Source organism: Dermacentor andersoni, chromosome 7 (genome assembly GCF_023375885.2).
Source record: "Dermacentor andersoni chromosome 7, qqDerAnde1_hic_scaffold, whole genome shotgun sequence".
Classification (NCBI taxonomy): domain Eukaryota; kingdom Metazoa; phylum Arthropoda; class Arachnida; order Ixodida; family Ixodidae; genus Dermacentor; species Dermacentor andersoni.
The window spans coordinates 137356725-137380393 of record NC_092820.1 but is presented as its reverse complement, the minus strand read 5'-3'; the positions used below and the strand labels follow the sequence as shown (position 1 = coordinate 137380393).

General features: G+C 42.0%; 1 protein-coding gene across 2 annotated transcripts in view; it reads left to right on the top strand.

Moving 5' to 3' along the window:
* LOC126534561 (medium-chain acyl-CoA ligase ACSF2, mitochondrial-like) overlaps positions 1 to 23669 on the top strand; it is a 39768-nt gene that overhangs the window by 1758 nt on the left and 14341 nt on the right. For both annotated transcript variants that reach the window (XM_050181822.3, XM_055072332.1), the window contains exons 2-10: positions 3802 to 3982; positions 4479 to 4607; positions 8926 to 8979; positions 11422 to 11540; positions 12973 to 13020; positions 14455 to 14560; positions 14646 to 14738; positions 18230 to 18378; positions 23121 to 23212. In XM_050181822.3, coding sequence (XP_050037779.1) covers positions 3802 to 3982; positions 4479 to 4607; positions 8926 to 8979; positions 11422 to 11540; positions 12973 to 13020; positions 14455 to 14560; positions 14646 to 14738; positions 18230 to 18378; positions 23121 to 23212 — 971 coding nt within the window. The remainder of the gene's footprint in view (positions 1 to 3801; positions 3983 to 4478; positions 4608 to 8925; positions 8980 to 11421; positions 11541 to 12972; positions 13021 to 14454; positions 14561 to 14645; positions 14739 to 18229; positions 18379 to 23120; positions 23213 to 23669) is intronic.

Below are 23669 nucleotides of genomic sequence, written 5' to 3'. Positions count from 1 at the left end.
ATCCGAACTTGTACAAGTGAAGCTAGATTTGACTTCATGTGTATAACTATTTGCGGTGCTTTTAATTTTAATGTCACTTTGAAGGTGCCTGCAGGTTTTGCACCTAGGGCGACAACATGCTTTTATTACGGGGGAATGCTGTTGGCTGACTTTTGCGTGCACTAACATGTCTTTAAAGTTCCTGTTTCGACGATAGGTAACCCTAAGTGTATTCGGGAACGCTTTTCGCAGACGCTCGTTACTTGATAATATTGGGTGGTATTTTCTTAGTATGTTGTTTATGTTTGGGAGTGCATTAGAATATGTTGTTATAAAGGCCGGCGGTCTGTCAGATTCTAGTGTGGGCTGTCTCTTCGCCAATTCTGACTGTCTCTCCAATCTTGACGCGGCATCATAAGCTCTATCGAGGGCAACTTGGGGATAGTTCCTTTCTGCTAGCGTTGTTTTAAGGTCATTTAGGTGGTGGATATAATCGTGGTCTTCGCTGCAGATTCTTCTTATACGTTTCGCTTGTCTGACAAAAATTCCTTGCTTGCAATGTCGCGGGTGATGACTGTTGTAGTCTAAATATTGCTGGCTATCTGTAGGCTTCCGGTAAAGTGTCGTTCTCAGTTTTCAGTTTTCTATGTAGACCGTCGTGTCCAGGAAGTTGATCTGACTGGGAGAGTGGTGAGCAGTAAATTTAATACTCGGGTGAAAGTGATTGAAATGGCTAATTAAGTCGGTTAAGGCGCTTGTGCCGTGTTCCCATATTATAAATATGTCGTCAATGTAAAAACCTTAAGCGTACGTCACCTTGAAGAAGACAAGTCCACTTGTCGAAACGTTGGCTCCTGCATTCACCTTGTTCACATTTTGCTCATCATCTTTATAAGCAAGCCACTCAAGATAGGAACATGGCAGCTCTGTTGTACCATCTAAGGAGAGGCCATCTAAGCACATAAAACGTGCCAGTTAAATTTCCAATAGCAGGGGGAGCAAACATTTTTAAGTTCTCTGTCGTGGGAGCTCTTAAAAAAAAAGTATGGCAGGTCTGTTCACGTGTTCGCAGCCAAAGAGATTTGTTAACTGTTGATGGATTCTGCGTTGGAATAAAGCAACGCCGAAGAACCAACTCCTATGTAGCTTGAAATGTCCGTGGTAAAAAAAGAAAAAGTCTGACAGCAGTTGAAAAGATGTTGGAAAAAATACCCAGCAGTCAAATGGTTAAGCTAAATGAGTTTAAAAAAAATTAGTAATTTAATCCAGAGTGCAAAATGAACCTATGCAAAGAACGATTAATTGGCTATGCAAGAATGATGAGCTGTACTGCTAACACCATGGGTTAATTGGCTAAATATTTGAAACCTTATTCTTTTCACCAGTGCATGCACACATAAACAAACCCACGCATTCTATCGCACGTGTATGTACATACACATGCCACCAGCATGAATCGAAACAGGAACGAGAAAAAAAAAACTGATTACCTGCCCCGTGTGGTTACATGAGAGTGTGACATAAAGTCACTACATAGCCAGTTTCTAAGCATGGAGTAGGCCCAGGTGTATGTTTTGAAGCCTAAGTGAAGCTGCAGTTACAAGTGCAGGCGAATCCAGGAATGCAACTCTAAACTCTAGTCATTTTCAACTTGTTTGTGGTTGAATATGCTGATAGTACATACAGTGAGCAGCCCATGTATGCATGAGGGCTCCCCTTGAGCATAGGGAGACATTCAAGCACTAGAGCATCAGAATTCTCAGTGTCACAGATTTTTCTGTGTCTGTTATTAATGGAAATACGTGTTTATCTCGTTAACTGTGTTAAGCTCTAACAGCATTTTATAACAATGCACATTACAATATCGTAAATTGCCAAGAGAAAGAAAACATATCTTTACTGGAATAAGTGGATAGAATGTGGTTCTGTCCTCATGTTTGTATATAAGTTATTGCTTATATAGGCAATTTTTCACTCATTCGATTGGCACCATGGCCATGTTGATCTTTGGCTCTATTACTGCCTGTGTTGGTCACTTGCAAAGAGGGGAAGAATGTAAAAATGTTCATTTACACATAGTTTCAGGAGCCCATTACAGTACCCTTGTAGTGAGTAGTCAAATCTTGATATAACGATCCCAGATATAAAGAGTTGTATGTGACGAAGTACATACGAAAAAAGTTTCTCGCCAATATCAGTGTGTAGCGATTATATGCTTATAACGAATATCGAATATAACGAAGGTATCTTCCCGTCTGATATGACTTTATTATAATGAGGTTCAGCTGTACGTTGAATTCAGAACCTGCCACTACATGCAGCACCACAGCCCTTAGCTTTGAGATGTTAAACCCCTTCAATTAGCACATTTAAACAGGTCAACCCAGACGATCACATGATGCACATGATGATGCCATTTGCCTAGGTTAACTATGCTCTAGTTATTGGTATGATGCAGTTGTCATATTCAGATATGAGTGTGAATAGAGTTGTCTCTGCACAAACCAACTTTCTGCTTTTGGGACCTGCTAGATGTTGTCCAGGCTCATTTTCTCATATTGTCACGGTGGCACTGCTTTGACGCATATCTAATCTGTGGCTGTAATTTTATTACTCATCTAATATCTTAGAAGTAACATTCCTCGCTTATCTCTCTCCAAGAGGTGAAGCCTAGTTTAAGCATGCAGGCTACATATCTTTTGTGGGATGCCAGGGGATGCACTGTTGAGATATGTAGAGTTTTTAAACAAGGCAATTTTCCACAGAGGCTTCCTGCATCAACTTCACTTGTATGTGCTTGGAGTTGAAAGTTCAGAATGCCACCAGTTACGATTGCTGCAGGTGGTTGCTTTGACATCAATTGAGCCAGTTTCATTACAAGACTGTAATGCAGTTATTAGGTCACAATTAAGGTTTACTGCCTGTGTGCAGTCACTTAACTTTGCCATTGTATTTGCATATTGAAATAGTTATGCACAATTTGTTTTATTCATTTTTTAACTGTAAGATATCATATTTTAATCACTGTTGGTGGTAGGTTTTTCCATGTCCATGTGGGTGTTCATGGATCAAGAGCCTTGTGTGGTGGTGGTTGTCTCTATCAATTATCTAACATATTTTTTTTAGGCTGGTCAAATTCATGTGTGAGTAAGAGGCAGGTTGTGCCAGTCTGTAGTGGGAAGACATTGCTGGCATTCTTAGAAATGCACTGAAGAATGTTACATGTACCTCTGGTTCAAGTAGGATTGTGAAGTTCTGATGCCCACGCAAGAATGGTGCACCATCAGAAAGTGGCGGAGCCAGCAATATTTCAGGAGGAGCGGCAGGGAAGGGGGGACGTGCTCGGCGTGCCCCCCTTGGCCACATCTCTGCCATCCGAGGCATTTATATAGAAAGTGTGAGGAACTGGGTGAGTTAATTTGGTTGATTAGTTCTGGAAAACTTAGAGAAGGAACATGGGTGGAGACATGCTTTTATGTTGATCAAAGGAGCGAAAACTGCTGAATTCTTGAGGTCAACATTTAAGAGACCTTAATAAATGGAACATCAAGCTAAGAGTTTTGAACAGTGCAGGCTGGTGCTGATTCATTATGGTACCTATTCACTCATATGGCACTGGTGGCATAATTATGCAACGTCACAGGCGTAAATATAAAACATCGAAAGTTAGTTAAGTTGCCTGTTTTACTTTTCGAGGTAACTGAGCAAGGGGTTTATGAGTTGCAGGTTGGATTACTATGCGGGTTTACTTTGCATCTCTCGTTCTGTGTTTATACAGCAAGGAGATCAATCTCACTGGCCACCTCTTATTTCTACATACAGTCAGCCTGCAGCACACGGGAAGCTGCAGTCCAGCTACTGGCTTGAGCCATGCACCAAGCCATTGTCCGAAGACACCCTGGGCACATGCATCGACACAGCGGCCCACAAGTGGGGGGACCGTGTGGGGTGGGCCTTTGTTCAGGAAGGGAGGCTCTGCACTTACGCCGAATACAAGGACCAGGTCAGGGTGGCTTGATTGTTGAAGGGATGCTAAAGGCAAATACAATTAAGTAAACCCGAAGTGATTGATTAGTTCTCCAGGCTGCCCAAAACGTCAATTTTACTGAGATTACAGCCTTTGTAAGTGAGATAATTATTTAAACATAGAACAGGAGCTGAGGTAATATAACGATTCCATTCCAATTCTTTTCCTTTTCCCACTTAGTCAGTGGTCTGGAGAATGCTCTGCCTATGTTATTGCCAGGATTGGCCAGTCATCGTGAGCGGTAGATGTTAAGAAAGGTATAGAATCAAGCAAAAAGAATCGCTATGTTATATACATTCCAAATTATCAGCTTTGCTACGGATAGCATCTTGGAAACCAAAGCATTTTGGATTGGCTATAGCCTAGCTGTGCACCAGTCATGTCTTTTCTGCTTAGCCAAGATGCTTATCTTAATTCAGGATTAGCAATACAAATTTTGGTATTGTTCAATAAGTGGACCTCGCCTTTACAGGTGGACCGTCTGGCCCAAGGCCTTCTGTCTGCAGGATTGGCCAAGAGTGACCCCTTGATGATATGGTCACCGAGCACCTTTAATTGGACTCTTGTGGCTGGTGCTGCAGCCAAAGCCGGTGTACTTTCGGTGAGTGTTGGTGATTAGCAGGAATGGCATGCTCCAATGGTATGTCAAGCCTAACTCATATTTATTTATTTATTCATTTATTTATTTATTTAGTACCCACAGCGCCCATTCAGGCATTACAGCGGGGGGGGGGGGGGGGGGGGGGTACAGATGAAGAAAGAAGCATAAAAATCGCAGGTTTGCATAAATTTGTGTAAGCCAACAACACATTATTATATGCCGACAAAAAAAAAGCACACAGCCAAGTTGCACGCAGCCACGACGGACACAGGCACGTTGCAGATGTCACATGTCGCATGTGAAAAAAAAAGGTACATAAAGCGCAATGATTACAAAGACTCATAATAAAAAAGCAAAAAAAAAAAAAAAAAACGAATAAGTTGCAAAAAAAAAACCATGCGGTGATTAAGATACAGTGCGACAAGGTGAAAAAAGAGGCACTAAAAGAAAATGTAATTTGCAACTGGGATTCTTTACAGGTCATAATGATTGCTAGACGTACATGCGATATTTATCAAGCCTTAGGGATCAAAAGATTCTATTGCTTTTAATGCAGAAAAGAACTCGTTAGGACAAGAAATTCCTACAACTGAGGAAGGAAGTCGGTTCCGCTGACTGATGGTTCTTGGGAAAAAAGAGTTGCTAAAGGCCGATGTATTACATTTGTATTCTCTTATCTTCTGTTCATGGTCTTTGCGTGCTGATGTGTAGTGAGGCTGGTTTATGTACACGTCACGCGAAATTCGAGTATGAGAGTGATATATGCTGTGTAATAGTTTCAGTCGAAACGACGCTCTTCGGTGCTGGAGAGATTGCCAGTTTAGCATTGCCTTAGATTTAGTTGCACTAAACTGCCTGTCATACATTTCTATATCTAGTACATATCTTGCCGCTATGAACTGAACTTTTTCTAGTCTTTCTTTGTTAGTTATTGATGAAGGGTCCCACACAGAGCATGCGTATTCAAGCGCAGATCTTACATATGATTTATATAGCAACTCCCGGGTTTGTTGTGGAAACGCACGTGTGTTTCGTCGTAAAAATCCCAAGCTCCGACAAGCTTTGCCTACGGTATAATCCACGTGCCAATTCCATGATAAAGAGGGGCAAAAGTAAACACCTAGGTATTTATATTCACACACCATTTTTACTGGAGATTAGTTTATCGTGTATTCAAATTTTCCAGGATTTTTTTTTTCTGGAGAACCTCATACACACCTTTTTCTCGAGATTCAGTTTCATTTCCCATCGCTCACGCCACTCGTGTATGGCATATAAGTTGTTTTGAATTATGAAGCAGTCACTTTCAGATGTAACTTTACGGTATAATATACAGTCATCTGCAAATAACCTAATATGGGACTGTACATTTTTCATTAATGTCATTGCATTGATATAAAGTAGGAAGAGAAGGGGCCCCAGAACTGATCCCTGAGGTACCCCTGACGTAACATTAGTTATTGCAGATTGTTCGCCGTTTACGACTACATATTGTCGCCTCTCGCGTAAATATTCGGTGATCCACGCAATAACCTGGGGATTAATATTAAAACTGGTTAGTTTTTGCAGTAACAGGTAATGTGAAACGGTGTCAAATGCTTTTTGAAAGTCAAGAAAAATACAGTAGACCGATGATCTGTCATCCAGGGCAGCCGCTAAGACATGTGTGAACTCTACTAGTTGTGTGACACATGATAATCCTCATTTAAATCCATGCTGATTTGAGTTAAATAAAGAATTACTATCTATATCTATATGTTTGACTATTGCAGTATATAAAACATGCTCTGGAACTTTACTGCACACAGAAGTTAGTGAAATGGGACGGTAGTTATTAATAACGTTGCGCGGGCCAGTTTTATGTATAGGAGCAACCGATGCCATTTTCCAATCAGCCGGAAGTGAACTGTGTTCCAAGGACTTCTCAAAAATAATTTTCAAGTACATTGACACTATATGAGAGCAAGACTTCAACATAAAATTGGGTAAACAGTCAGGGCCCACAGCTTTTGCACAATTTAAATCACGAAGCAGTAATTCAATGCCCCAAGCTTCGATCACTATCTTAGGCATGGGTGTGGATTCGTGTTTCAACAATTTCAGATCTTTCCGAGAATCTGTTGGGGCAGAGAACACTGATGTAAAATGAAGATTGAACAACTTGGCCTTTTCTGCGGCGTCGCAAATCGTAACATCGCCATCGCCAAAGTGGGGATAGAAATGTTGTCTTTTTTATTTTGTTTTATATGTTTCCAAAGTTCCTTGGGACTTTGCTTTATCTTGCTTTCAATTGTTCTAAAGTAGACTGATTTTGTTTGAATTGTAGCATTGTTCACTTCCCGCGTTGCCAGATTTAGTTTACATAAGTTCTCTTTAGAAGGGTATCGTTTGAATGAATGGTAAATTCTTTGCCTACGCTTCACTAAAACATCCAGTTCTTTAGTGTACCATGTCTTACTTCGATTACGCCTTCTAGTCAATATCCACGACGGAACAAACCGGTTGCGCAGTTCAAAGACTTTTTCTTTAAATAGAACCCATAGGTTTTCCACAGAATACTCATCCGCAAGTGTTTCGAACACAACGAAACACGCTTCCAGTGAAGTATTGATTGCTTGGATATCAGCCTTGGCATAATTGTACATGCACCGACTCTTCTCAATGCACTGTCATTGTATTTGTAAGTGTGAGGCATGTGATGTACTGCAAGTATAAGAAGTAAATGAGTCCTTGTAACGTGCAGCGTGTCACATGTTAGTGTGACTTGCTGCCCTAGCCGGAACGTCAGCCAACCCCACCTGAAAAGAAAAAGGAGAACTGTGAAACTGTATACTCAGTGAACTCGTGTTCAGAATGGCAACAGCTATTATAAATGCACATTCAGCATGACTGCTGCAACCACTTCGGGTGTGCGTGTGCACCTGTGCACCAGGAAATAATTGCCGAATGCCAACTTGAATATTTCATGTTTCCTTGCCTTGTGTGTCATGGAAACTCAGAGTTGCTGCTTTTGGGTGCTCATAACAGCTGGCACCTTTTTTTGGGGTGTTGTAGACCATATCAGACAACTGCGAGGTTGTGTATCTGTATAGTACTTGTCAACTTTCAGCACTACTGATCTGTCCTCTGTATGTGATTGCACAATAATTATGAGTGCCAAATTTTCTAGCTTATAGTTCGCACCTGGTATATAGTCCAAATGGGGCTGCATCTAAGCCACCCACCAGACTACAATTAGTGGATTTATAATGAATACAGTAAACCCAGACTGAACTTTACTGAAGCAAACTTATATGTACTACATATATATCTAAGATATGCCATCCATTTTATTCTGTAGGATGAGTTGTTGAACTTAAAAGAAAGTTTTTTTCATGTATAATCTGCACACAGTGTATAGTGTGCAAGTAAAGAATTTGTTCTTGGGCATTAATTATTAAAATCACTTGTTAGAAGATTGAATAGAAGTTAGTCTAAAACAAAATTGTCATGCGAAGACAAATTGAAGCATTGAAAACCAGCCACTCCTGGTACCGCCACCGATGTCAGCTAGAAATATTATTCTTGGAGAGCAAAGATCATTGCTCAGTTAATTTCAATGTGTGAACTAGATTTAAAAGAAGGTGCATTTGCACCTCTTTCTTTTATTGGGTTAGAAGTAAGGGAGTTTGGCTTTGACAACATCAATAGTCCTCTGCGGCTGTGAACTAAAATGATCTCACAAAATTAAATTACATGTAGTCTGCACCCTAAATTGTGCATACAGCATAAAAGTTCAATTTTCACAGATGTATAATATACAGTAGACAATATAGTGCTGTAGAATTATGTTCATACACGTTCCAGGGGTCTCAGGACAAAGAAACATAGGATGCATGAAAACATTGTAGTAGCAAGCCAGGAGTCTGTGAGCTTTTCACCACGAGTGCGCAAACACATATTAGCAATTACAATAGCACAATAACCGGAAATTCTTTATGTTTCGAATGTAACAACGATTTTCTCTGGTAGTCCAGAATAATACAATAGTTTCCAGAAGAAAGGAACCCTCAGTGAAAGTCTGCCTTGGTAGTCCAATTTTTGTACTTAAAAATGTTCTTTAAGCAGGAACTGGCTCTGACTAAATGGTGCATTGGTTACCCAAACAAGGGGGTAAAATCTAGCTTTTGATATGTTGTTTCTCTATTCAACATAAAGCTGTGTACACTGTGCTCAGTGAGAAATGAAAATCTGTGTACCAAAAAGAAAGTGAAGTAAGAATAAAGAAACAATAATTGCACAGAATGGTACAAGTGCTCTTCTTGGGTTTTGTTTGCAGGCAAGCACTCACTTTGGCCTGACACCTCCAGAATTCGAGAAGTGCCTGACAACCGTGAGTGTCATGGTTTGATCAAACAGTGGACACCTTTGGTGCAGCTTGAAATTAAGATGGTTAAATCATTTAGCGCAGTATAGCACAATAATTAAACAGACAGTTTTGGGGTACTATCTGTGTGTACCCAATATGCAACTCCTGATGCCTTCGGAAATCTGGCTTCCTAACTACAGGAGTCAAATTGATACAGAAGTGGAGTGGGCACAAGAGATTGTGTAAACCAAACAAAAATGTCTTCTGTGTTAAAAAAAAATAAGGAAAAAAAGATTAGTAGAGACTGAAAAGACAAGTTTACATATGGAATGATTAAATATTTATGGAGAGGAAGTTCTCTTTAAAAGAGAAGTAAATTTGCAACAGCAGCATCATGGACCAGAAAGAAGGGTTAGAACACCAGAGGATCTGTAGAGGTGTGTTAATCAACAGAAAATGGAAAACAAACTAAAACCAGTGAAGCACAGCTTGTAATGTCGTAACATGGTAATGAAACATAAATTCATTCAGTGATAAAACAATTGGAAGCAAATTAGAAAACAAGTCATTTCAAGTCACAGCTGAGGGCTGTTCTCCAAATGACTAGCAGGTGCTCGCATGAATGAGGGGCACCTGTTCCAGGTGTTTCAGCGCTTGAGTAATGCTAGGATAATAAAATAAAAACAAGAGAACAGGAGTGTACACATATGGTACGGATCAGGCCTCACACCTGCGGCTGTTTTATGTCATTCTTGCGCAACATTAACCATTTATTGTTGCTAAAAGCGTTTTATGGCCATCTAGCTGTTCAGCGTGAAATTGAAACACGTTCAGTTGTCATCGCTGTTTGCAAGCTATTTGCTTAATCGAGACACGCAGTGTCGTTTTTAAGCAGGCGGGTGTTGTACATTGCACTGCTGAAGAAAGCAGGGGGTCACTGCATTCATGCATTGATGTTATCGACCGTGACATCAGCGTGGTGCTTTTCTTTACCTTTTGCTCACAGGATTACCAATTACGCTGAGCAAAGTGCATTCTTTGCTGCAATATCAATTTAATAATTCATATACGTCTAGCCAACAAATTATCCCGGTTTGAGAACTCGTTTCACAGTAACCTGAACAATGCATTGTCTCACAGGCTGATGGTGGAAAAAAAGAAGAAAAAATCCAGTTGTGTAATTATTGTTGGCTTGCCCTGATATTATTTGTATCTTCTGCCACTGGCTGGCAGTTTTCGTTTGCATTGTTTATAAGTACTGTAATTTATTGTTGCACTATTTTTCAGTTACCGTACAAGAGGCACTGTCATTTTCTAATACTATCTTATGACGCATTTAACTCTGGCATTACTGTGCTTCCACTGTGCTGGGATGATTTTCTCAGCCTTCCCCGCAAAGATGACTAGAGGAAACGCTGGCACTTTGATCATTCAGCTACCATGAAAATTATTGGTAGTAAATGGATTTGTCTAATTTTTGTGCTTGTGCTTCAGATGTTCTTGTGGATCTGTTTACTGCACTTATCTTCCTGAATTTCCAAGTATTCATAGTTTTCTAAAGGCAGCTAACCTATGCACACATGCATAATCACTGCAAATTGTTGCACTTATAACGGAATGTTTTGTCGGAAATGATCAGCTTGCAAAGTCACAAAGCCGTCCGAAGCCAGCAAGATGAAGTTGAGGCGAATCCGTGTGCTAATCCTCGTGCCCACGTTGACTGAACTGCCATACCTGCAGCTCCCTCAGATGCTAACACTACAGTTCTTTCCAGTAATTTTTTTGTAAGAAACTCAGTGCGCTTTGCCAAGCAGTTTGGCTTTGGGACCTCCTTACATGCAATAACATACCCAGTGAAGCTTGGAAGTATTCAAGTGTTCTACCAAGGTCAGTATGAGCTACAATGGCTGACCTGCTTTGTCACGTGCCTTTGCGTTGTAGCTCATACCGAGTGCAATAAATGTTGAATGTTAGTGAGTTAAGTATGTGTGGAGTTGAATGTACAGGAAAGATCTTCACTTGCAGTGTGATTATGTTTGATTGACAGGATTTAACATAGTACCAATTCAAGACAGCATTACAAGAGATGCCACAGTAGAGGACAAACTTCAACCACTTGAGGTTCTTTAATGTGCACTCAAAGCTCACCACACGAGCATTCCTGCATTGCATTCCCATTGGAATCCTGCTGTAGAGGCAGGGAATTGAACCCACAACCTCCTGCTCGGCAGCAAAAGCCATGGCCACCGTGGCAGATGCAGTAGAGGGGCTTAACATAAGCACCTTGTTAGTATTTCAATATTCTCTCATTGTGTCCTAATTTCAAGGTATGAGCTTGGTACAGGACAGCAGCATCTTGATTTCTAGCTCATTATTGATGTTGTTTTGGTAGAATCAGTTCAAGATGGAATGACTGGTGTTCAACCTCACCTTTGAGTACCTTTCAAGAAGCGTGCTTTATGGCAGGTGAACTTCAAAGGTATCTACATTCCGCGACCGTTCAAGAGCTTCAACTACTACGAGATGCTCTGCTCCTTGATACCTGAATTGAAGGATTCCCCGCCAGGGCAGTTGAAGTCAAAAAAGTGAGATTGCTTTTTTTTTTTTCTTCAAGGAACGTTTGCCTTGACATTTCCCCCCACTTTGCAGGTGCCGGCTGCAGTCTTGCCAATTAGACATGAGCCCATTACCCACTACTACACTACACACTAGGCTGCTACCTACTAACCTTGCTACATTGCGTTGCTAGGGCCTCATAGATGGAAACACAGTGCTTTCGCAACTTTTGGTTTCTTGCGGCATGGTGTGCGTGTCGTACATTTGTTTCAGAGAGTGATGAGCACCAACGAGTGTTTTGAAAATTTCATCCAGAAACGCAGAACGGAGTAGCATTGTTACAGATTTGGCATAGGATGGATTGGGATGCGAGTGTACACTTTCTCATAAGCCTGAAACGGGGCGGCATTGATATCTATGATATCTATGGCATTGATGTGCTATGAGACTGCAGTGAAACTCGATCGTGCCATATACAGGTGCGAGCACTTTGACAAACACTTAATGCAGAATCAGTTTGGTTTGATGTGTAGACTGGTTTCTGTTGGACTACCACCGAGCTGTGGTCAGATGTATCTGTAGTGTAGAGGTGCTACATATTGAGCGAGGCATATCTCGGCGAAAATGTGTTCATGTACTGTACACTTGCAAATCGCCATTAAACAAGAACAGTGTTCCTTGGAAGCACCGAAGAAAGCTTCACCTAAAATGTTTGCCACAATGCGTGGGGTCTGCATATTTTTGTTTCTGCTTTGCACCTGCATGCAACAATTTGTATTTTCCATGTGCACCCGGAAGGGAAGCCTTGCCTGGGGTGACTTTTCAATGCTTCACATTTGAGCAAATATATATCCAAATTTCAGAGCTTCAGGCCCGACAACTCTCAGTGCAACTACTTAACAATGACAGCTAATTAATGATGGAATGATGAAAGGTTAATCACAGAGGCACTTGGCAGGCTTAACTATTCTGGTGGACACGCAGGGAACTGCAAGTTGTGGAAAGAGCTCATAAAAATATTTCATGAAAAGCGTTCGTAAGGCTAATCCTTCTGTTGTGCAGGTCATACAACCTGTATTAATTCCCTGAAACATAGAACACCAGTGATTTCTTACAGTATTCACCAGGTTTACTTTATTTGAAGTGGTTCAGCGCTGACGCCCTTGAAGTGAAATAAATTGTGCGTGGCCGTGAGCACCACAAACAAATAATTACAGTGGAAGTTTAAGCAGAAACATGCAGCATTTGTGTGTCCTTGGCCATACAGTGGCTGCCGGGTGGCAGTGATCTTGCTGTTGCTCAGAACAGAGGTGTAGGCCACGGTGGACAGCAAGCAAATGTGTGCACTGTTGCACCATTCTAAAAGCTTCTTTCTTTTCTTTTCTGAAAGAAAGTGCAGCTTCAAGCAGAAGTGTCCCATATTTTTCTTACTTTCTTTCCTTTTTTCCCCAATCTCCACAGGTATCCATCTCTGACGACTGTCATCATTGACAGTGACCAGAGCGTGCCGTGAGTACCTTTAATAAGTTGGTTCTGTTTTCCTGAAATATGCACTGTAATGGCAAAAACTACGGTCGAATTTTGCACCCTGTTACAGTCAAGTCTCCCCGTAATAATATTGAATCTCACATAGAAGTGCCTTCGGTATGTTTGGTATTCGTTATAAGCATATATTCCTTTAAGTATTGATTTGTCGAGAAAAAAAAAATATTTTTTTTTCATGTTAGATAATTTGGTATGTATTGTATATCTTTAATCATCATATTGGGGTTTGACTGTATTGGTGAACAACGTGGGACCATACGAAATGTTGGCTGTACTAGGAGTGATAACATAGTGGGCCTTGCGGGCTTTTTGGCCATGAAGAGTGCGTTAATTTAAAACAAATGAAGAAAGAAAAAAAAAAGACGAAATGCAAGGTAATATAAGAGTTGTCACATTGCATAGCATGGGTGTGCGAGAGCACATGGGCGCATGTCCATTTCCTTTCTGCCAAAGATTCAGGAATAAAATATGCAAATGTACAGCATGTAATTAACCGTCTGCCGATAGCTTTGCTTCCCATAGATTCCAAATAGTGCATTAGATTTACTTAATTTTTATTATTTGGAGAATATTGTACTGCGATACTGATTCAGCGAAGCTCTTGTACACTGCCTGTGTGTTTCAGCTGTGATGAGGAGAAAAGTTTGTGCGTAAGTGATTGACACAATGCATTACTAAGCCACTTTCAGTCAAGCGCAGCAGAGTTCAGCTCATGTACCGTCATTCTTTCTTGTTGTGTCGTCTGCACCATCCATCATGCTGTTCGCAAACCAACTAATAACACAATTTCATACTCTCTTACGGTAGACTGTTTCAGTGTAACATAATGGGTGCTAGTGTATATGTACATCCGGATACCAGAATACATACATATCAGGGAGTAGCAGTGCTGGTGCTAACCTCCTGTGGTGCGGTGATGAAACATTATGCTGTAGAATCATTCTTACGTTGCCTGAATCTTGTCCTTTAAGATTGAATGATCCCAAAATGCCTTCATCATGCATATATCCTTCTCAAGATGCCAACAAATTAGTTGAACGCAGTTAGCCATTGCTGTGAGAGTCCCACACACTTTGGCTGGACAAAGCCAAAGTGCTCTCCTTGCAATGATACCTTCTAGGATTCAGGTATTCGTGCAGCCGAGTATGTGTGCACATTGCTGAAGCTTCGCTAGGTGCATTTTTAGTTATGCCGAGATGAAATGTGACGCGGTCGTCTTTCTTATGCAAACTTAGTTCATGTCTCTAGGGATTCCCTATGTTCTTCAGCATGGCTCCGTGTCTGTTATGGCTCTGTACTCAGCTGAGAGCACGAATTTGTACTTTTATTTCCTGCTGCTTCAATGGAAGCTGAGCGCACGGCAACTTAATTTTCTGCGTGTGCCCATTGATGCTGCAGTGGTTGCGTTTCCCTGCGAGATCTGATGCAAGGAGGAGAAGCCGACCTGCAGGCAGCACAGAAAAACGTGACCGCTGGTGATCCATTCACCATAGTGTTCACTTCTGTGAGTCCGTAGCATGCGCATACACTGCCTTATGCATGATGGCTGTTCCGAACCACCTCGCGTGTTTAACCTAGCTGTATTACAGGGCACGACTGGAGCGCCCAAGGCTGCCATGCTGAGCCACAGCAATTTCATCAACAATGTCCTCATGTACGACCAGAGGGCAAAGCTCACGCAGGTCAGTCACAACAGTGCTCACCTTCTGCTGCAGTTTGTAACAACTCTTGTAGGCATGTAAGGGCTCCTGATAGAATACTGACATGTATTTCCAATGGTGTAGAAACTCACCGCACACTTACTGCATGTATGATGGCCATACTTAGCGTACATTAGTCGTGAAATGCAATGTAGTTTAAATTGTTAAAAATCTAATTTCAAAATACTGAACCTGGTGTCACTGACATTATCGAGGCATCATGACACACAGCAAAATGTGCTGACATTGTGTAGCAGTAAGGCAGGATATGATAGTATTACTCATAAAAAAATTAACTGTAGGGCAGCATGCATTTCATTAGGCTGTGCTAGCCTGTGGCAGCTGCAGCTACTGCAGCAAGTGAGCTGACCAGTTTATAGCGACATGACGCATCAACCTCCCAAGTACCAAGTGCAAGACTGGTTCGTAGATACAGGTGTATTATAGTAAAATATTTAAAGATGCCGAATTCAGGCACGACAAAGCAATGGCTTGTTTGACAAGCTTAGTGTGTGATGAGTCATAAGGTAGAAGACTTTTCTTCAGGATTGTTAGCTATGACAGCAGTACCTATGTGCAAAAGAGGGTCATACACATCGGCTCTTGTGTTGTGCCTGTGCTTTGTGAGATGTTTTTAGCCAAATTGGACCGTCAGTTGCAACCAGAACTTGTAGAAAGGCATGTTTTCAAAATGTACAGATATGCTGACGACTTTCTTGCTTCCTTAACTGTACCGAGTGACCAAACGTCCCTATCGGCAGCTGATAGCGCTAATTATAATAGTGCTAATAGCTAATACCTCACACACTAAGCTCGTCAAACGAGTGATTGCTTCGTCGTGCCTGAATTTGGCTTTGAGAAAGTCTTGTATGCACAAGGTCGAGCACAGCATCAGTTTGCAGGTGCCACGTCTCGAAACGTCGTGTTACCCCTCCCTCCAGTCTGTTAGTGGCCGTGGGAGGTCCGCCTTTAAAGAAGCTTAAAATGGCACCCACTGCAACCTCACAGGAAATGCGGAAACCAAAAAAGGTTGTGATGATGCCATACTTGCATGCAGTTTCACACAACCTGAAGAAAGTAGGAGGCAAGCATTCGGCTTTGCATTTGTGTGATTGGCACCATGTTGTATGCCTTTGCGAGAGCCAAGTGGTGCCAAGAAACTTTAGACGGTATACGGAGACGACGTCACTCTTGCGCAAATCCAAGCAAATCTGATTGCCTCCAAGCGTAGTATGAGGCAGGGCGTTAGTAGAGATTTTTGAGCCACTCCAAGCCTATTAACATTTTTTGTTGACTAAATGAGTTTTTCAGACTGTTAGATCTTTTGGACTATTTTTCGGTCTCCGCGAGGTCCAGAAAATCTGTCGGCGACTGTATGTATGTCCACTTCAGGACAAAGGCCTCTCCCAGCAACCTCCAGTTACCTACCCCAGTTATGTGCAAGCCAGCTGACTCCAAGTGGTGCTTGCAAGTTTCCCAATTTCATCACACCACCTAATTTTCTGCCGTCCTCGACTGCACTTCTGTTCCCTTGGCACCTATTCTTTAAATGTAATAGGTCACTGGTTGTCTGCCCTATGCATTACATAGCCTGCCCAGCTCCATTTTTTTCTCAATGTCAACTCGAATATTGGCTACCCCTATTTACTCTCTGATCTGCCTGCTCTCTTCGTGTTTCTTAATGTTACACCCAACATTTTTCCTTGTATCGCTCTTTGCGTAGTCCCTACCTATTCTCAAGTTTCTTTGTTGACCTCCAAGTTCCTGCCCCATATATTGGCACCGGTAGAATGCAATGGTTGTACAGTTTTCTTTTCAATGAAAGTAGTAAGCTCCCAGTCAGGATTGGGTTATGTTTGCCTTTTTGCTCCAACCCATTTTTATTCTTCTGTAAGTCCCCTGTGATTAATTGGCCTAAATAAACATACTCCTGCAGACTCTATAGGCTTACCGGCGATCATGAATACTTGTTTCCTTTTGCATATTAATCATCAGCTCTATTATTTCACATTCTCAGTTAAAGTCCTCAATCATTTGTTGAAATCATCTCCAGCGTTACTTCACAGAACAACGTTATCTGCAAATCATAGGTTGCCGAAATATTCACCATTGAACCTCATTCCCATGATGGAGGTCATACAGTGTGGTTAAGTGCACCAAAAAATAAGAGGCTTCACATTGTACTTACAAACAATTTTTATTCTTTATAAAACACATCAGAATGGCTCTTAACGGCGAGGGTGCTGCAATATCACTAAATACATTTGATTGGTGGACGATTGGTCGTCATGTTAACGACATGACCTGTCATAAGATTAGTGAGGTATGTCACAAAATTTATTTCTTTAGCAAGTGCTGTATTTGTATTTTTGTGCTAGGACGATTGGGTTACGTGTGTTCATTGAGCTGTGCTGCATTTGTAAGCTTACAATCTGTAGGTAAACGCAGAATTTCAGCTGTCATCATTTGTTGTTTTGCAAGCTAGTGCAGTAAAGGTGTCTTACACACTGCTGGCAAACTCATCATTCATTCCTCACCTGCATGGACACTAGACAAATGCGAAACATTTTGATAGATGCATTACACCATGTTCTCCTCTATTATAGTGTTGCAGATCAGTTCTGCGGAAGCTCGTGAGGTGCATGAAGGTTCATGAAAGGGGGAAATTATCATCCACCTGCCTGTAGCAAGAAGCTGCAAAGGAAGTCAATTTGGGTTTCTTTAGTAGCTTTTTGCTACACTTGGGTGGATGACAATTTCCCCCTTTCATATTGTAGTGTTCCGAAATGCATACATTATTTAAAATACGTTCGACAATTTTAGCGAGAACTTTAGCAAACTTGCAGCAAAATTCTGCTAATATTTTGCAACTTTGTCTTAGTTTCGTGACATGCTCGAAAAAAAGTTGGCAACACTAGATGGGTGTCGTTGGATTTCAAAAGCAGCCACCATGAAGGCAGATGATACTGTACTTGCAGGCAAAGGTGTATGTCACTTTCATCCCTTGTTTGTACATCTTGTATGTTGGACAAGTGAGGTCCTTCTGTGGTGTGATGGTGGCTAAAGTTTTTCAACTTCTTGTGGTTATATATTCAGGGAGCACTTGTCTCCTTTCATTAGCTCTCATTGGTTTGAACATGAGAACATGCTAAGATTTTACAACCTGGCAGGTTGGCAACATCTAAAACATGCTATTTTCCTGAGATGCAATGATGCTTGCTGGGCCTAGGAGGGTGGCAGATGGGGCTCATTAGTAATCCATTCTCGCAGAGGTGTATTGCATGAAGCAGGGGAGAGGACGTGTTTGTCTGTTGCTATTTTGTTACCTGCTTCACACTGTACACCTCTGCTTGGGCTTGTTTTCAGACATCTACTTGTTGCAATTGGTTCCATGTGGCCCCTCCAAATATATAAGGCGAACCTCTGATGTAAAAAGAATGGCACTGTTCTGTCGGGCATGCCCGTCACTGCAGGACACGGTGATGTGCAACCCACTGCCCTTCTTCCACGTGTATGGCCTGAGTGTCGTGCTGGCTCGCCCACTTGTGCTGGGCGCCAAGGCTGTCGTGCCAGCACCCGCATATGACGCTGCTGCTGTCCTGAAGGCCATCCAGGAGCACAGGTGAAGCAGGGTCTTTCTGAAATGTCTTCACAAAACGTAATCGGGTTCTCACATAGGTGTCCATTTAGCTGCTTAGTCATAAAGTTCCATTTAAGTGCACACGCAGCCAGTTAATCAGTAAGACGTTCCACCAAGTGCAATGATGCTGGGTCAAATACTTGGTCATTTGCCCCGTCAGGTTCTTGTACAACGTTGCTTGATTGTGCACATGTGCTTGAGGTGACAAAATTACTTAGACAGCTGCGCGCTTGTTTGGAGGCCTAATCACAAATCCAGTGGGTTATTCAACCCACCGGTAATTTAGTAATAGTGATTGAAGGGGACATGTCCGTTGAAATTTTTTTGCTGCTTGATTTCGCAGCTTTGCATAGGTTAGTGGCAAGGAATAAAAATATTAGGTTTTAATGTTTAATACTCTGCATCATTTCAAGCAGGTAGTGGAGCCTAACTGCTTATATGATTTAAGCGTCACTGAGACAACTAGCACTTACTGTGGAATTAGTCATTGACTAGATGAATACTTTGTGTCAGTCTGTTAGACGACCTAGCAATAAAAAAACTGTTGTCTTCTGATGGCCAAGATATCCTGCTGCTTTGCACATGCTTTTCAGTTTGCTTACCACCTATGACAGTCGTGTTTCTGTAGGACCAGCTGTAGAAAACAAAATAAAGCAAGAAACAGTGAGCTGTTAAGATTGCATTTCACTATTGGACAGTCCGCTTAAGCAGTATCTGGAAGATAAAGACTTGTGCAGGATATATGAGAGAACCATGAAACCATAAACCTCTCAGTCTGGTGTTTGTTAAGTTTTGTTAAGAGCATTTATGACCACATGCGGCAGCAGTTATCCTTGGCAGTGCTTCAACAGGCTCCTCTTCCCGTAGCGGATGGGACAAGGGTTGGGGCTAAGGTTGAATGTTCGAAGAAAGTGTAAATTTTGCTGGTGAAAAAGTTACACTGCCTGCACTAGGAATAGAAAAAAATTCACCCCGTACAACTTTTTGTGCAGCCTCTGAGACGTATCGGCCGCCCACCCTTTTCCTGTACTATTTTCCAGTCTATGAAAACGGCAGTTTTTCCAAACAAAAAAGAAAGGCTCATATAAGTTGCACTGGTGTATAAGATGCACCTGTTTATTCCGTAAGCGATTAAAAAAAAATAGCGACATTTCACTTCGTGAATGCAGGTCACGTGCAAGCTAAGATGTGGACACTACAGGTGAAAATTTGCCATCATGGTTGCTGCGATGTTCCGTATAAAGTAGTCCAAGGGCAATTGCACCGTCCCTGCACACTGTATGCTGTCATGTGCGAGTGAAAGCGTGTGGCAGTGAGCCGAAACACTCACAAGGGAGGAAAGCGGGAAGGCAGCACGAAAGGAAGGGGTGGTGGCTTGTACTCTGGCTGCAACTGCGTAGTTTTGCGCAGCGTCACGGGCCTTATCTTGAAAGCGATCTGCAGATACGCCGACTTCGGAGTCGGTCGACTCACGGTTGGCCTCCCGCCGCTTGCCTTGCTGCAGCGTCCTTCTTGCACGGTGCTCGGCAACTTGATTATCTTGAGAAGAACCCAGTACTACCTCCATACGGCGCACACAACCCTTGGCAACTGTCGGAGGAGGTCAACGCAGCACGCTTTTCATAGCCATACCATCCGAACCAATTTTGACGGCAGTTTTTTTTCTGGGGGGGGGGGGGGGGTCGCACTGTTCTGTAAGACGCACCAACAAAAAATTCAGAAAAAAAAAACTCGACTTATACACCGGAAAATATGGCTCCATTGCATTCTTACCAGGCAACACTGTAGAAGCTATGCAAGTACTGTCAAACCTCGTTATAATGAAATAGGATATGAAAAAGTGGACCTAACGAAGTGAGTGAACTTTCCCATGAAATCCCCATGGAGATTTATAGTTCGGTACATGCGATTATGGATATAACGAAATTGTTCTGGCTCCTGCGTCAACTTTGTTATAACAAGGTACATATATTACTGTAGTTTGCTTACAGAGATCTCACTCCATGCACTTTGCAGTGCACTTGTTTTTGATCTGCGAAACTTTCTACAGAATAATTATAATTTATGTATTAGAACTACTATACTTGTGGACGAAAGGTTACATCAAATCACATATTAATTGTGCATCCTTGTACTTCCAGTATGTAGCATGCTATGCTTTGGTTGTGATTGCAAAGAGTGCACTGTGGCCACTGGTCACAGGACTGGGTAACTCCTCTCATTCGGTAATAAATAAGTTCCCACTTGTGATGCCTTCCATGTAATAACTACATCACGTTCTGTGACTCAGAAGTGTGAGACTTAATGTTACACCAAATTACATACTTGTGTCTTTCATTCATATGTGATGCACTATTTTTTGTTTGCAAATGCAAGCAGTGAGCAAACTGTCTCTGGCCTTCGTGGCATTGCCTGCTACATACGAAACGGAATGTAGGTTGACTTATCTCGGGAAATTCTCTTATCCTTCTGTCAGGTGTACCATAGTGTGACTCCTTGGAAGACGTAAGAAATTTTTGTGGCCCAGTGCATGACAAGCTTGATGCCCTGAATGGCTGTGGCATTCTGCCTGTGAGCGCAAGGTTGCATTGCTTGATTCTCGGTGACAGAAACTGCATTCTTGTGGAGAAAAAAAGGCAAAAGAAAAAGGGTGATTTACCCTCCCTTCCGTGCATGTACTGCACATGGTCAAAATTATTTAGGGTTCGCCACGGCTTCTCTAACAATCCCCTGTCTTGCTTTGGGAAATTAATATCTGTCAAGTTTGAGGCCCCCTGGTCTGCACACTTTCCAAAGATCCACTGCTCTTACAAACCACCAGACCTCCGTTTCCCTGTGAGAGAGGAGTCTGTTAGACCTTGCTCTTGCTTTTGACAGTGATAACTGTATATGCACGAATATAATGCAAGCTGTTCTGTGTATGTGTAAACAACTGAACAAACGTATTGAGTGTGCAGAAACCACGGACTCTGAAGGGATAAGACTAGCACAAGTGAAACAACAGTGCTTGTCTTATCTCTTCCGTGTCTGGTTTCTGTGTGCTAAGTTTGGTCAAGGAATACCAACTAGCTCGATCTCTCACATTGTGAACAACTGATGGGAAAGCATCTTGCAGTGCATTTGAAGCTATGCTCCGAATGTAATGGGAGATTTCCCCCCAATTTTGTGATGACTCAACCACAAGGCAACTCAGCTTTACCAAGAAGCTACCGTATGAATACAACGGAGAGAAGACTGATGAAGTGGGCGCAGTAGTGGCTCGTGTCTTCAAGGACATCACAGTTCAAAGCGGGCAGGAGTAGATGGAGTATCCACTCCTGCGATGCGTGCGCATACGGGCATATCCACGTAAACACAGCTGGAATTAATGACATATTGAGCTGTTCGTTTTCAAGTGCTCTAGAGCACTCTGGTGGCGCGTGCTATTTTCAGCTGGTCAAAATTGAGTGCTCGGAACACACTCGATCAGTTCTTTCAGAGCGCCATGCTAAGAGCGCTCAGAGGCACTCGACTGGTGAGCACGACTGAGATCTGGCGGAAGTCTGGTCATGTGGCTCCTGTAGCTTTCGTTGTTGGTGCGGCGTCTGCCATGGCGGTGTCCTGGTGCCTGTGCACCCTGTTTGTTTACAACAGAAAAAGCGTTGATGTGTTTCCTGTGCTGGCTTCTGATTGCTCTGGCGAGCAGCTGCACATTCGACTTAGTCACACTTTCTCTGGCTTCGATCAAGAGCAGGCTTTACATTGTTGCAGTTTGAGTCGGAACATGATAGGGGCTAGTTGAATGCGCCACAAGACTACGCCCACCTGGCCCCTCGGCGCACTGCACCACAGTCCTGTTAGAGCATTCCAGTGCAGTGCAGTGGTGATTGCCGTGGTCCCACATGGGCACCAACACATGAGAACATTGGGCTGTGCGGATGTGCATCACATGTCATGCTGTGCAAGAACATTCTGTTATCTTAAGGCTATGGCTACGGTTGCATTAGATATCTTCACTTCCCGATGTAGTTATAATAATTTCTTTTGCTTATCTTTTAGGTCAACTACTGTTTTCTCTCCTGTTGTATTCATAGCCAGAATACCTACACTTGTGCAAATGCGGTGGGTGCTCATGCCGCAACTTTGAAGCCTAGCTGCAGCGTGCCCTGCCCTTGTCTTTCTGTGCAAATAAAATAAAACTGAATGCTCCACTCAGTGTTTTCTTGATGCCATTTGTGTTAACTGGAGATACATGTTATAGAATCAGACACGTTAATGGCAAATAAGATAACTTGTTTTCATGGGGCTTGCTGATTTCCTTTTTTTATGTTCCCACTTATCTTTGACTGATGTAATGCCTTGACAGACGTGATGCCACTCTTTAGTTAATAAAATTCTCTTTCTTCTGCTTACCCGCTGTGGTTGCTTACTGGCTATGGTGTTAGGCTGCTAAGCACGAGGCCGCGGGATCGAATCCCGGCCATGGCGGCCGCATTTTGATGGGTGTGAAATACGAAAACACCTTTCTACTTAGATTTAGGTGCACATTAAAGAACCCGAGGTGGTCTAAATTTTCGGAGCCCCCCCACTACAGCGTGCCTCATAATCAGATGGTGATTTTGATACGTAAAACCCCATGTTTTTTTTTCTTCTGCTTAAATGTCTATTCCTTCTTTTGTCTTGAAGTTGTTTCACGTAGTTACTGCAAATACATGTTGAATTATTATTATTATTTTTTTTTTCAGATGCACTGAGCTATGTGGTTCACCTACCATCTTTTTGGACATCATCAACTCTTCTTTGAGGAAGCAATTTGACATCTCATCTCTCCAACGAGGTCAGCTTAACTGGATACTAGGAAATTAAGGTGTCAAATAACAGATGTGCATGATAATATCAGAAATCTTTTTTTTTTTTTCGTAGATAAGGATTTGTCTTGCACAAAAAAACGTTAGAGATGGAGTTCGTGATGAGTGGCCGTATAATTGCAGCCACTGGCCAAGCCAATAAGGCAAAGGGTAAAAAATCGATGCTTTGTGACCCTTACAGGTTTCTGATTCATTGTGAGCAAGATAAGAATCAGTCATTGGATTACTTTGTGTATTTTTATTTTATATTTATTGCACTAGCTGTTGCAGATTCCTTGGGCTTATAAGCTGCTCAAGAAAATTATATTGTCTTCTCATGGCAACAAATAAATGAATCAGCTATGAAGTTTTTTGTATATCTTGGAACGTTCAGTTCTAGGTGTTGCTTCAGCAAGTTTATCAACTATGGTGCAAAAAATTTAAGTT